The 13,237-nt window shown below is 39.9% G+C and overlaps 1 protein-coding gene across 5 annotated transcripts in view; it reads right to left on the bottom strand.

Moving 5' to 3' along the window:
• Positions 1-13,237, bottom strand: part of NTNG1 (netrin G1) — a 312,855-nt gene that overhangs the window by 71,741 nt on the left and 227,877 nt on the right. For all 5 annotated transcript variants that reach the window (XM_077765548.1, XM_077765550.1, XM_077765551.1 and 2 more), the window contains exons 3-4: positions 12,543-12,715; positions 41-67 (exon numbers count right to left, since the gene is read on the bottom strand). In XM_077765548.1, the coding sequence (XP_077621674.1) occupies positions 41-67; positions 12,543-12,715 (200 nt within the window). The remainder of the gene's footprint in view (positions 1-40; positions 68-12,542; positions 12,716-13,237) is intronic.

Raw genomic sequence — 13,237 nt, 5'->3', positions numbered from 1 at the left:
TGTTTTGGTTTTTTTTTTTTTTTTTTTTTTTTTTACTTACTACCAATACTGGAAATACTGGGGATACCTGGAAAGAAAGAAAACAATAAAGAAAAACTGTTAGACAGTTATTAATACATGGTATCTTTAACTTCATATAAAAATCTCAGAAACTTAACAGTGAATAACATTCAGATCATTAGGAAATATGCACAGAAACAGCAAGACATATAGTCATCCATCAGAACCGTTTTGCTTTCATTCTAGAACTCCTGAAGTTATCGGGGTTGGGAAATGAATGCTCAACTTCAACAGCTGGCTCGAGACTGCTTCATGACATCAAACATTCTGTGCCTGCCCGTAAGGTTCACGAACATTTTGTGGAACTGTATATGGTTCAAAACAGATTTTTAGCTAGGCTTATATTCAGGGCATATTAGAGTGCCAAATATATACTACATGGACCTGTGTAAATATCTCCAACACGTGCAATAGATCTCTTTAAATGTGTTGTGAGATGCGTATGTTAGCTATTAAAAGTCATTTGGCCCTTTATTTGATTAATTTCACATTACCATCATTTTCAGTCCTCTTTTACTTGTCAGATATGTAGATTAAACTCTGTAATAGAAACTTAATTGAGCAGAATAATTCAAGAATACATTAGGTTGTTCATATTGATCATGCAGCTCATCCATTTTCCCAGCTTCCAGTTTAATTTACAGGTTGCACTAAGGTGGTGGCACCATTGCAGAATGCAATGGACTTGGTACAAACGTTGACATGAATTTAGTCCGTCCCCAGATGAAAACCCCTGGCCGAGAGCAGGGGCACGGGAGCCAGGCTGCCTGGGTTTGAAGCTTTGCTCTTACACTCACTGACTGTGTGACCTTTGGCAAGTTGCTTACGCTCTCCGTAGCTTGATTTCCTACCTCTTAGGGTTGCTGCAAAGATTACACAAATTGATATATGTAAAGTACTCAAAATGCTGCTTGGCGGGTAGTGTGTACTATATCTGTCTTTGCTATGATTACTGTTATTGATATAGTGGGTTCATCAGGCAAGTGATACCATGACAGATATTGCTAATTAAGAGTCAGAGATTTATATCTTTTCCACTAAAGTGGGGTAGCGGTGTGGATGGGAGCAGGAGACAGGATTCAGACAGAACTCAGTGACAGGCCAGCTTTGCAACGGACCAGCTGGGTGTTTCCAGGCAACTTCCCAGCCTCTCTATGCCCGTTTCCTCAACTGAAAGGGGTTAATACTATCTATTGTGTAGGGCTGCTGTGAGGACTGAATGAAATAATCCATAAAAATGTCTGACACATGGTACACTGTCAATAAGGGATAGCTGTTAATGAGCTGTTCAGACTTATTCTCCACATCGCTGGGTGTGCTTCTAACAGGTGGTAAATGTAGGAATCATTAAACTTCTATTTTAGTATTTATCTTTGAACAACTGCCCTCTGCTTGTTTTAACATCTGACATTTAGCGTAACTTATTTAATCGCTGTAACCTACTCCGAGATTTCTAGCTGTGTGTTCTTTAAAATCAAGAGCTATTTTCCTATTTCCTAATGGGGAGGGGATAAAAGGGAATTAAAACTTACCATGATTTTTTAAAAACCTTGGAAGGAATGAAACTGTGTTTTTGGTTATTAAATATATTCAAAATCTCTTGATTTTAAAACGCACAGGGTTTATGATGCTTCAGCTTAATTACTGATTACTCTTTGACCCAAACTAGAAATCTAAATTTCCATTTCTGTGCTTTAACTCTGTCCTCTGAACTGAATGCAGTCTCTTTAAAGGACTGCTGAGTTCCTGACCGACACTTCGGCAGACTATCTTTGCTGCAGTGTGGCAGTGACTTGGTACTGAATCTTTCTTTTTTTTTCCCCTTTGTAAGTTCCCTGTTGAGTGAGGTATGATGGCAGCATCATAATTTTAGTATCAAATGCAGAAGCTCCAAATTTCCCCATGATTGAAAATAGTGCTCCATCGAAACTGCTTGCTTTTTGTAATCCGTCAAAGAGAATGGAAGTTAGGATGGCAGGAAGAGACTTTTCAGGTGTTTTGAAACTTACATGGAGTTCGAGAGCCATGCATAATGCAAGGCCAAGTTCTCAGGGTGCTTGGCCAGGCACCACGGAGAGCAAACCTGCAAGACTTTTTAATGCAGCACTTGCTGCAGCTGAATACTTTAGAAAGATGCAGAAATCTTTCCATTCCTTTGGGATGCCAGTGCAGGGAGAAATGTTCACTGCAGCTGTACAAAGCTTGCCAAGCAAGGCCATTCTCAGATCCTATTTTCCTCATGAAGATGTTTTCTATTTCTTACATTTTGGATGCTTAAAATTTAGCCTCTTCCTCATTTGTGGCTTACAAATTTTGGGGGTGGTGCCTAAGCCACTTTTTATTCCATTGCTGTAAAATGGGAATTTCTTAGAAAAGATTTTTAAACTGTTCACTGGCATCAAGATTTTTGAAGTAAAAAATGTCTGAACACCAAGCACATTTTCAAATGTTATTTTTTTTTCTCCAATGTTCCTTATTGTCCTGTCCAAACACCTTGTTCTCTATAGACAACTAGAGAATTTAATAAACCCATTACAGTCATCATAAAGGGGACACGTAAGTCATGAGAAGCCTTCTAAGAAAAAGACAGGAGGGCTACCATTCACCAAAGGTGGGCTTCTGTGGGGTCTGTAAAGGATGAATCAATGAATACAATTCCATCTTACAACACTGACAGTGCCCATGAAGCACGGGAATGAGAGTCAGATTATGCTCGGGAAAATTATCTAGACATGTGCTGGCAATTTGTAAACACTCCTTGTGAAGTAACAAGTATTATAGGTAATAAGTATTACCCTTAAAACTGAGCTTGGAATTTATTCTTTCCCTTCTTTTTTCATCTCTCTGATGTGAACTAGCCACTCCCTGTGATCACACACCTCTTTGCACAGGCGTCCCTGAAAACTTATCAACTTCCATTTAACTGTTTGTGTGTCTGTCTGAGAGGTCTGAGGGACAGTCACCATGTCTCATTCCTTTCTGTATTTCTAGTATCTGCCCGGGACAATGCCTGGTACAGAAAAGCTGCCCAAAGTACATATTTGAGCCAAACTTTATCACTTGTTACCAAAACAGTTTCTATCAAATGAATATGCTTTTGGCCATAACATGATATTGTCCCCTATAAAATATTCCTGAGATATTTCTCAGAGTTCAGTATTAATGGGTATTTTTGTTCTCTCTGAACATTTCCTTCATTCTGGTAGCCAGATTTATACAACATGATCCTCACCCCTCTGCCTTCTAGAAAGTGCAGAGGCTCAGAACGCAACCTGGTGCTGAACTGGGTAAACTCATTTAATATTTGGCTTATTTCCTTTCTTTTCCTTTCCTTTTTTCACATCTTTTTTTAACCCCCTATTTAGATACTTTTATTTGTATTTGTCTTTTTCCTGAAGCCACCCCAGGGAAAATATAGATTTTGTGGGGGGTCCAAACCATTTTCAAATCCGGAAGCTCTCTTTGAGAAAAAGAATATTAACTTTAAATGTAAAGTTAGATATGAAATTTATTTTTTTAAGGTTAGAAGGATTCTGGTGAGTAATTCTAAGACTTAAGCTTCATTAGGTTAAACCTCATCTCTGAAACAACCTCAAAAATACTTGGGAAAGATAAATAGATGATAGGTAGACAGAAAGGAAGCATGATACCAGGTAAGCTAATTCAGAACGAGTAATTTAAAAATGAAGAGCAGAAAGGGAATTAAGCAATGATGTCATCAGGCTTTTCATTTTAGAAAACAGGAAACTGAAGGCACAGAGAGAAGAATGAGCTTTGTCCAAGTCAACACCTTTAACTTCAACACTGGAAGAGTTAATTCCTAATTCTTGTCTGATGAGACATTGTTAAACTTGCACTGAGGAAATGAAGCACAGGTATGAATGAGTTTGAGAGGAAGGTTCTGCAATACATGGTAGATGAGTTTAATGCTATTGCCTCTTCTGGAATAGAAAAGCTCCTTCAGCCAGAGATACACACATTGAATAAACCAAAGGGCTCCATGTATCAAAAGAATGAGAGGGTCCTCAGCCTGTAGGCACTTATGGCTAGTCCCTCCTCAACTGGCCCTCCCCACGCCTGTATTCATTTTAATGTTTGTTTTAAAGGAATTTGCTACAATTAGGGGGATGAGAACTTAGTAGAATTATATAATCATTTTCTTCTTCCTGTTCTTTCTCCTTCTCTTCCCGTTTTCAATTTTACCAACCCTCCCACCAAGTAAATGGCTAAAGGGGGCATAGTTAAACGACACGATGGAGAGCACCAAAATAAACATCCTAATCTTCCGAAGCAGATTAATGTAGTGCAAAAAGTCATAACTCCTTCTGAGAATCAATGCAAAGTCGGCAGCTTTTCATCAAGAGGAAATCAGAAGGGACACAGATTTGGCACGCCTCAAAATGAGAAGAAATATTGCCACTGTTGTGAGAGATGGTTTGAAAAAAGCCTGTCAAGTAGCTGGCTAGATCTTCAGAGAAAGCCAGGCTGTAGCCATCGGGAGCTGTAACTCCAAAAAACCCAGCTGAAGAAGAGGTGGGTGAGGAGGAAGAAAACATTCTGGGGGCGCCTGGGTGCCTTAGTCGGTTAAGCGTCCGACTTTCGCTTAGGTCATGATCTCGCGGTTCGTGGGTTCGAGCCCCGCGTTGGGCTCTGTGCTGACTGCCAGCTCGGAGCCTGGAGCCTGTTTCAGTCTGTGACTACCTCTCTCTCTGACCCTCCCCTGCTCATGCTGTCTCTCTCTCTCTCTCCTAGAAATAAATTAAAAAAAAAAAAAAAGGAAAAGGAAACATTCCACAGCCTCATCTGTATTCTGGGGGAGTTATTTCCAATGTCCTTCCAGCCCTAATCCTTGGTCCCACTGTGTTCATAGGAGGTACAGTGAGTCATCTGCCAGGAACATGAAAGTAAAGGAAATAAGGTTGCCGCCACAGAATTGTAGTGCGAAATCATCATATAAATGATCCCATCAAAGACAGCTAAAGTCAGCTTACGACAACAGAAGGGGTCTAGGGCCTGAGTGTAAGCGACTGACTTGACAGAGGTGACACCCACCTGATGTAGCCTATTGACATATCTGAAGAATGGAAGAATGGCCAGTCAGAAGGGGGAAGGCTAGAAAGAGGAGCAGTGTCCCAAGGCACATGGTAGCACTGCTGGCCAAGGAGGAGGGACCATCCCAGGAGGAGGGACACTCAACCTGTAAGCGTTCAGACCTTCAGCGCTCTGTTGGCATTAAGGAGGCTGACTCTGCTGCAGGATGCATGTGTCAGGATGTTGCAATCTGATGCTATTAGCACTCGAGTCATTTAAATTTCCTGATGCCATGCCCACCAAGCAATCTTCTCATTATTATCTGGCTCTGCAAGGAGTCTTAATTACAAGGAAGAGAATACACTGGCCATGAGGACTTCAATATTCTGAATACCATAACAGTTATTTCATATTCTGGATGAAGAAGCCGGGATTTGGATACAATTTATCTCCCTACAGAGCTGCTGTCTCCAAAGGGAGAATTTACTCATCGGGCTGGAATGAATCCGCATGTTAGATCTCAGTGAAATTATTACGACAATAGCATCTCATTCCATTGTGTGCTTGCTATGTGCCTTCCTCTGACCAAATACCTTACATGTGTTAATCCATTTAATTTTTATGACAACATTATGAGGTCGACACTCAGGTTTATTTTATGGTTGGGGGAAACTCAAAAACAAAGAGCATGCCTAAGACCATCTCTATCAGTTGGGAAGGAAACTGAGATTTGAATCCAGAGGTCCCGGTACCAGAGCTTGCACCTGTAACAACTATTCTATACTATCTCTTAATTTATTTTAGGTCCCTGACTCTTATCTCCAATCTTCAAAAAACAAATAAACAAACAAAAACTCTGAGAAACAAAGGTTTTTCCCCCCCAAATTTACCTGAAGCACAACATAACATGCTTTGAACTCATTTGGTGGTAAAGCCTGTGTGGAAGGGACATGAGGTGAGAATAATTATAGGTTTGCTGCAGAAATATTCTAATGTTTGATTAAGTGGTGCTACCTCATATTGTGTTGTGGGTATGGTTAATATGTATATATATATATTATACATATATATATAATACATATATATGTATTACCTTTTAATTGTATTACCTACAATATATGTATTACCTTTTAAAATTCCAACAGTTTTGAATTCCAAGTCATATGTGGTCCCATGAGCTTCAGATAAGGACTGTGTGGATTGATGGTTATAGACGAATAATTCGGTATTCTAGTTTTATATATTGGGCTGACAGCTTGGCTTATATATATATATAAGGGTCTGAGAGGAAAGTCCTCTCTTATTGGGCTGTAGAATCAGGGGGTCTCAGCCTGAAAGGCTGGTGGGCAGAGCCTGACAGTGTTCAAATCATTGAGGCCATGAATGCCATTTGGGGAGGGCTGGGAAGCTCAGCCAGTCAATGTGCCAGCCCTAGATGGTTGGTTGGGCTATGAGTGCCCTTGAAAAAAAATGAGTCTGTTCCCTATTGTACTTCCTCCGAGATGGCTGGCTCTTCCTGTAGAAGATTGAAGACCCTTGTGTTAGAGCTGCTGAGCTGTGAAGACCATACATTCCAGGAGGCATGGGAAACTGGATGGGAGGTCAATGTACCTGCATGCACATTACAGCCTTATTTAGGTTTACTTATTCATTCACAAAATAGTTAATTCCACAAGCATCTATAAAGTCCAGAAATACAGTATGGTCCTGTTCTTAAATTGCTAACATTTTAGCTGCTCAAGTCAGATAGACCTGCGTTTAAATCCTGTTCTGTAACGCATTCGCTGTGGGATCTTGGAAAAACTTACTTATTAATCTTTGTGTGCCTGTGTTTTCTTAACTGTCAGATGGGGATAAAAATAGCACACACCCCATGAGAATTGTTAAAAGGATGCTATAAGGATTTAATGCAAGAAAGCACTTCACGAACTATAAAAGCCTGTGGCAAATTTGATAAATAGAAGCTACCATCATTATTATTATTATTATTTTGGTTATAGAAAGTCAACCAACTTTAAGTATACACACACTACCAAGAATATAGAGGGAAAGGAGCAATGAATTTTACATTGGAAGATCTAGGTAGGTTTCACTGTGGAGTTGACATTGAGGATCAGTGTTGAAAAAAGAGAATTATAATAGAAAGTGAGAGAAAGGTAGTTTGGATAAAGAAATAAATTCGGTATCCAGCGTGTTGACTTTAAGATCTTCATAGACAGCTGGAAAAACCAGTGTGGATTCATTATAGCAATTCCAGGCTATAATTGGCTGATTGCTATTAAACCAATAATCCTAAGAAATAAAGCCACAGGAACAGACAGGAATGATAAGGAAAAAACCATAGCCTGAGAAGAGGCAGGGGTAGGGAGCTTGAAAATTCAAAGCAAGGGCAGAAGGGGAGTCTCTGAAGGAAAGAAATAACAAGCACAAGTCTAGGAAGAGAAGTAGGAGAGACCAGGTTTTGAGAAGCCTGACTTGTTTAAGCAGGTGTCAAAATGTGCACCCCAGTGGAGAGCAGAGAAGTCACTGAACTGTAACCTGAGAAGCGATATAGTGCAATGTGCAGTCCTTGGAGTCAAAACATATGTGGGTTCAAATCCTCCAGCTCACCCTGACTAGTCATGGAAACCTTAAGCAATATACTGCCCCCACCAGTCAGCAGACTCTACGTCTGTAAAATGAAACTAATACAATCTACCTTATAAGAGTGTTCTGAGTTAAGAATGAACTAATGCATGTAAAGCACTTAGGAAATTGTTTGGATAATGACATACACATGTGTACACCTGGGAAAATATAAATTGGTCAATGCGAATTTAATACTAGAGAAAATAATAGAACAATCATCAAATTACTTTCCATTACTCAGAGGAGACCTAGATATTGTGTAACAATTCAAGTTGGATTTCTGAGCAAACAAATAATGTCAATGTCAGACCAATTTAATTTTCTTTCTTTGAAGAATATTAGACTGCGTAGGTAAGAAGAAAGTGAAAGATTGAATGCAGCGGAACTAGATGGGCTTTCTGCCTGTCTTCATGACATTTCTATCACCAGGCTGTAGAAATTGTTTAGTGCAGCCGATCCCCCAAAGAGTGTTTTGTAGAAAGTTATTAAAAGTTCCGTGAACAGTTAGGTTTGGGAAACACAGGGTAAGTTACTTCACTATAGGATTCTCAAATATTTTTAATAAGGTAATATGAGTATCTTAAGAGTCACTATAGTTTATAGCATTTGCCAAACTTATTTGGCCATGGAATTCATTAAAGGGTCACAGAAGTGTGGATGATATGATAGTATCTTTCTTAGTTATAGTTCCTAAAAGTTGATTATTGAGTTTTTAGCATATGTATGTAGAAAAATATTGTGTGTTATTCCACAGGAATGAGAAATTTAAAGAGGGGTTACTTTATACTTTTATTCATGAGCTGGACAACAGCAATCAAGTGAATCATGGTGAAGCATGAAGTTGGACAGAGTTGCCATCTCCTTCAAAGACAGAAAAGAAATTCAAAGGATGCTGAGAATACTATCAAAAATAGAATGAAGATCAACAGGGAGAAGAAAGATGTCTTACAGAGAAAACATAAGATTTGTAGAAAAACAAAGAAAACATTTTGATATATATATTTGGCTTTAAAAGACCAAGAAAAAAAACATACTGGTCTTGAATAAAAAACATGGTGAATATAAATATATTCACAAGAGTTATTACTTCTGCCTCTGCCAACCCTATTGCAGTGAAAAGCACAGGGAAATGTGACATGTCTCACAGATTACAGGCGTGGCTCTATTTTAGAACGTTGGGTCGCTGTATTCTTCTCTCCTGGCTCTCCATGCTCCTTACAAAAGCGGCTTTGGAGATGCTCCAGGATTCAGGACTTCCAAAGTCATAAAGTTCCCAGCAAAGTCTTGGTTTATGGTACCTCTGAGTGATGGGTTAACTGTCTGTGAAGGGAGATCTTCTGATTATCTGGTTTAATGAAGTTCTCTTAGTTCTTTTGCTAAGAGTGGATAGGAACTGACTTTCCTATTAAAAAATTATCCTGGGGGTGCTTGGGTGGCTCAGTCAGTTGTGCTTCTGACTTCAGCTCGGGTCATGATCTCATTGTTCACAAGTTCGAGCCCCATGTTGGGCTCTGTGCTGACAGCTCAGAGCCTGGAGCCTGCTTCAGATTCTGTGTCTCCCTCTTTCTGTCCCTCCCCTACTTGTTCTCTCTCTCTCTCTCTTCTCTCTTTCAAAAATAAGTTAGACATTAAAAAAATATCCTGGGGGTGTTTGGGTGGCTCAGTCAGTTAAGTGTCCGACTCTTGATTTCGGCTCAGGTCATGATCTCGGGGTTCATGAGTTCGAGCCCCGTGTCGGGCTCTGTGCTGACAGTGCTGAGCCTGCTTGGGATTCTCTCTGTCTCCCTCTCCATCCACCCTCCCTCGCTCTCCCTCTCTATCTCTCAAAATAAATAAATAGCTTAAAAAAATTATCCTGGTTGCTGAGATTCTGCTAAATCAAGAGATTATCCAGGATGCATAGCATTCCTAGGCCATTGAGGAGTTGATGTTGAGGGCTCAGAGATTGTAGCCACTCTTTTTTTCCTTCTTAAGTTTTTTGTACTATTGTATTAGGGTATGGCATATCCTAAGTGTTCCTCTTAAATAACTGACCTGTGATGCACTGCCCAGAGTCATGCGTGTGTGCGTGCATGTGTGTGTGTGTGTGTCCACGCATGCACACAAAAGCATGTAAGCATGTCTGTAAGAAAAAGCCAATATGAATGAGAATCACAACAGTGCCAGGAGTCCTGTGCTTGGCTGACATTTTCACACTAAAAAATTAGATGACTTCTAGGGAAAGCAACCCCACAAGAGACATGAAGATCTTATTACATGAAAAAGGAAGTTGATGATATTAACCTGGAGAAGAAAACAAACTGGGATCCATATACTCTCTCACTACTTAAAGAGAAAAAAACCATTGGAAATTAGGAGAGGCTCGGTATTGATACTAAGAAATAAGTTCTACAACATTGAATACTGTCCAATAATGAACAAGTGTGCTTTATGAAAAAATTCTAAAACCAAAATTATTTTTGAACACTTATTTTGTGACAGGTGTTATGCTGAACACATTACATGCAGTAGGCTATTCAATTCTCTCAAAATCCCTATGAGGTAAGAACTGTTATTATTCTCACATTACAGGTGGGAAACCAAGTGTTGGAGAGGTTACTTTACTGTTTCAAGGTCACACAGCTAGTGAATAGATAAACTGTATTTGATCTTGGAACCTGTGTACTAAACCACTGAATTGCTTATTTCCATCCTTGGACATTTTAAAGCACAGTCTGATGTATCAAAAATTTAATTTAAGGGTTTCTTGCTGCTGTAAGTCTTTTCCATTGCAAGGCTGACCCACCGCAGTCATCTCTAAAATCTTTCATTTAATTTCTGCCGTATTGAAGACTGAAAGAAACATTGACTTGAGCTCCCTTGGGCATTATGTCCCCCTGTCATCTTCCTACTTTAACAGAGATGGGGAAAGTCTACAAGTCTAGAGAAGGCCAGTTAAAGACTAAGGGATTGATGGGCAATAGAATCCACAAAAAAATTTGAAAGAAGCTGAGTTCCTTTGACCAGGGAGCAATTGGTGATCTTCTGCAATATGCAAAAGATGATGGGGAGATAAATCACGTCCATGGAGAATACAACAGGAAACCCATCACAGTGAGAAAGCTTGGCTGGTGCAAGAGGCTCTTCCCAGTGAAAAGGTCTTTTAGAAATAAACAAGACTCTGAAGCTCTGTTATGAGTAGAAGAAGTCATGTTAGAATAGAAGCCAAGGCCTTTAGCAGCGGCCCACTCCATTTGCCTTTCTGGTAGCCTTGTCAAGTTGGCTGGCCCTGAGGATGAGCTAGAAGGCTGGCAAGTGTCTGTGAACTTTCCTTGGTTCCATCTTGTCCCACTAAAGAAGCAGCAGACACCGAAAATGAAATCTGAGTCCCTTTCATTTTGGGAAAACTTTAAAGCAAATATGCTAAGTGTGGTGATAGGGACCTTTGGTAGCCGACCACAGGGGCTCATAAATAACCTTGTGATTCCTTCTGAATTCAGGAATCTATGGCCCAGAACAATTGAGGACAGCCAAAAGAGTCTCTGTTAATAAAATCACCTTGAAAAATCAACACTTCTGCTCGGTAGAGCTTTGTGTATTAATTTTAGGAGCTAGACTGTCAATTTTTCTTTAACACAGAAAGAAACTGAATACCCTTACAAATAGGGATTTTTTAAAAAAATCTTTTAAAGATTTTTTTTCTGCCTCATAAAAATTTTATCATAATTTCATGCCCCCATCCTTCATGGCTTGTTGCTCCCTCCATTACTCTTACATTTAACTTGATAAGGTCCTGGTTCCTGTGATACTAGTTTTTAGATTTTGGTTTTTCACAGCTGCTGCTTTGAAGGACCTGATAACATTCTTGGCCTTGCACAGAGTGAGTGGCTTTTCGAGCCCTCATTCCCCCACTGCTCACTATCCTGCTATTTCTGTTACTTCTCACTTAATGGGTATATTCTCAGCCTCACCCCTCCTTTACTTTTGAAAGAGAGCAAACCATTGGCTTTTACAGGTGGTTAATCAGTCCACCCATGGAATTGGGCAGGTTATTCCGGAAGTAATCATTTCTCTCCCCGAGTGTGTCAGAGCCTGTTCTCCTATGGATGTTCAGGGATTTCAGTGGGGGATACTCATGAGTGGTAATGGGACACCTGTCATTGTTCCTGTAAACACAGATAAGGCCAACACTCTCTTCACATGCACACAGATGGTCCTTTACTTAATGTAGCATCTGCAAGGCTTATAGTCACACTCTGTGTCAAAAGGTGGCTTCTGCTAACAGGATCCATGCCAAGTGTGACCTCAACTGCTGGAATTTAGAAAAAGCCAATTATTTCACTGGGCAAAGTTATGCCATAGCTAAAATCAGACAGGGAAGTACCTTCTGGATGCTCTCAGTTTACCCAGTAGGGGAAATGGGATTATAAACATTCAGAGAATTTCTGGACTTGTTTATGGTTAAAATTAAGTTACCGTTGGGAGTTTTGACTTCTGTTCTTATTTTAATAGGAAATTAAATTGGTGGAGAAAAACAAACATCTCCTGTTTCATCCACTTAGAAAAATTTCTCCTCATTTCCTTCACTTCCCAACACATTTGATGTGAATATTGAATGTTGGAAGACTGAATTTAACAGATGATCCAAGTGTGAAAATGTGCTTACGAGTGGTAAAATAGGGACTAAAGCTTCAGCTGCATTTTGAAAAGGAATGGGACAATGGGTAAGAGTAAAAAACAAAACAAAACAAAAAAAAACCCAAAAACATAGTCACAAGTGAAATTGAGCAGAACTATCAGCTCATCGTGCACAAAATACGGTGTTACAGAGCAAAGCTACTCACAGGTATTTGCAGTGCCTTTGGGGATGGGGAGATAGGAGCCAGGACTCCAAGGTCGGCCCTGATAATTCTTCTTGCATTTCCCACAGTCTGGACCTGTAGTGTTGTGCTCACATTCACAGGTCAATTTGCTGTTGTCATACACACACACAGTGGCGTGGAGATTACATTTGCACCTAAAGAGAGGAGAAACAAGAGTTCATTGTAAGTCAAGTTGGTGATCATGGAGGCTTTACCCATCTATCTCCTGGGGTGGTGGCTCTCACACCCTGTAGAGCTTGGGTGCCTAGAAGATCTTGGCAAAATGTAGATTTGGAGGCCCTATCCTCAGATCTTTAGACAAGTGCCCTCAGGGGAAGAGGTGATTTCATCTGGGTTTGAAGAACAATGTTATCTTCTGTTTTTCCTTAAACCAGAAATAGAATTCTTCTTTGTTGAAAAGGAAAGATAACCATTAAGACAATTTGCTATTCAGACTTATTTTATAGACACAAGGAGGTCATAATCAGATATTCACATTCCAGGCTCAAAAATGACATTACCCCAGATCCAAAGTTTTCCCACCAAGGCCTCTACCCACTTTGAGTAGTCCTTAGATTCCTCCCTCCCAGCAAATAAGACAATTACAAAAGTCTCTCAGGAATGGTTCAAACAACTCAGATAAAAGATGCTTAGAAGCCTAGAAAACAAAAACCTAT

The sequence above is a fragment of the Crocuta crocuta genome, unplaced genomic scaffold (assembly GCF_008692635.1).
Source record: "Crocuta crocuta isolate KB4526 unplaced genomic scaffold, BGI_CrCroc_1.0 scaffold274, whole genome shotgun sequence".
Lineage (NCBI taxonomy): Eukaryota > Metazoa > Chordata > Mammalia > Carnivora > Hyaenidae > Crocuta > Crocuta crocuta.
The sequence above is the reverse complement of the archived record's forward strand: the minus strand, read 5'-3'. Positions and strand labels throughout refer to the sequence as shown.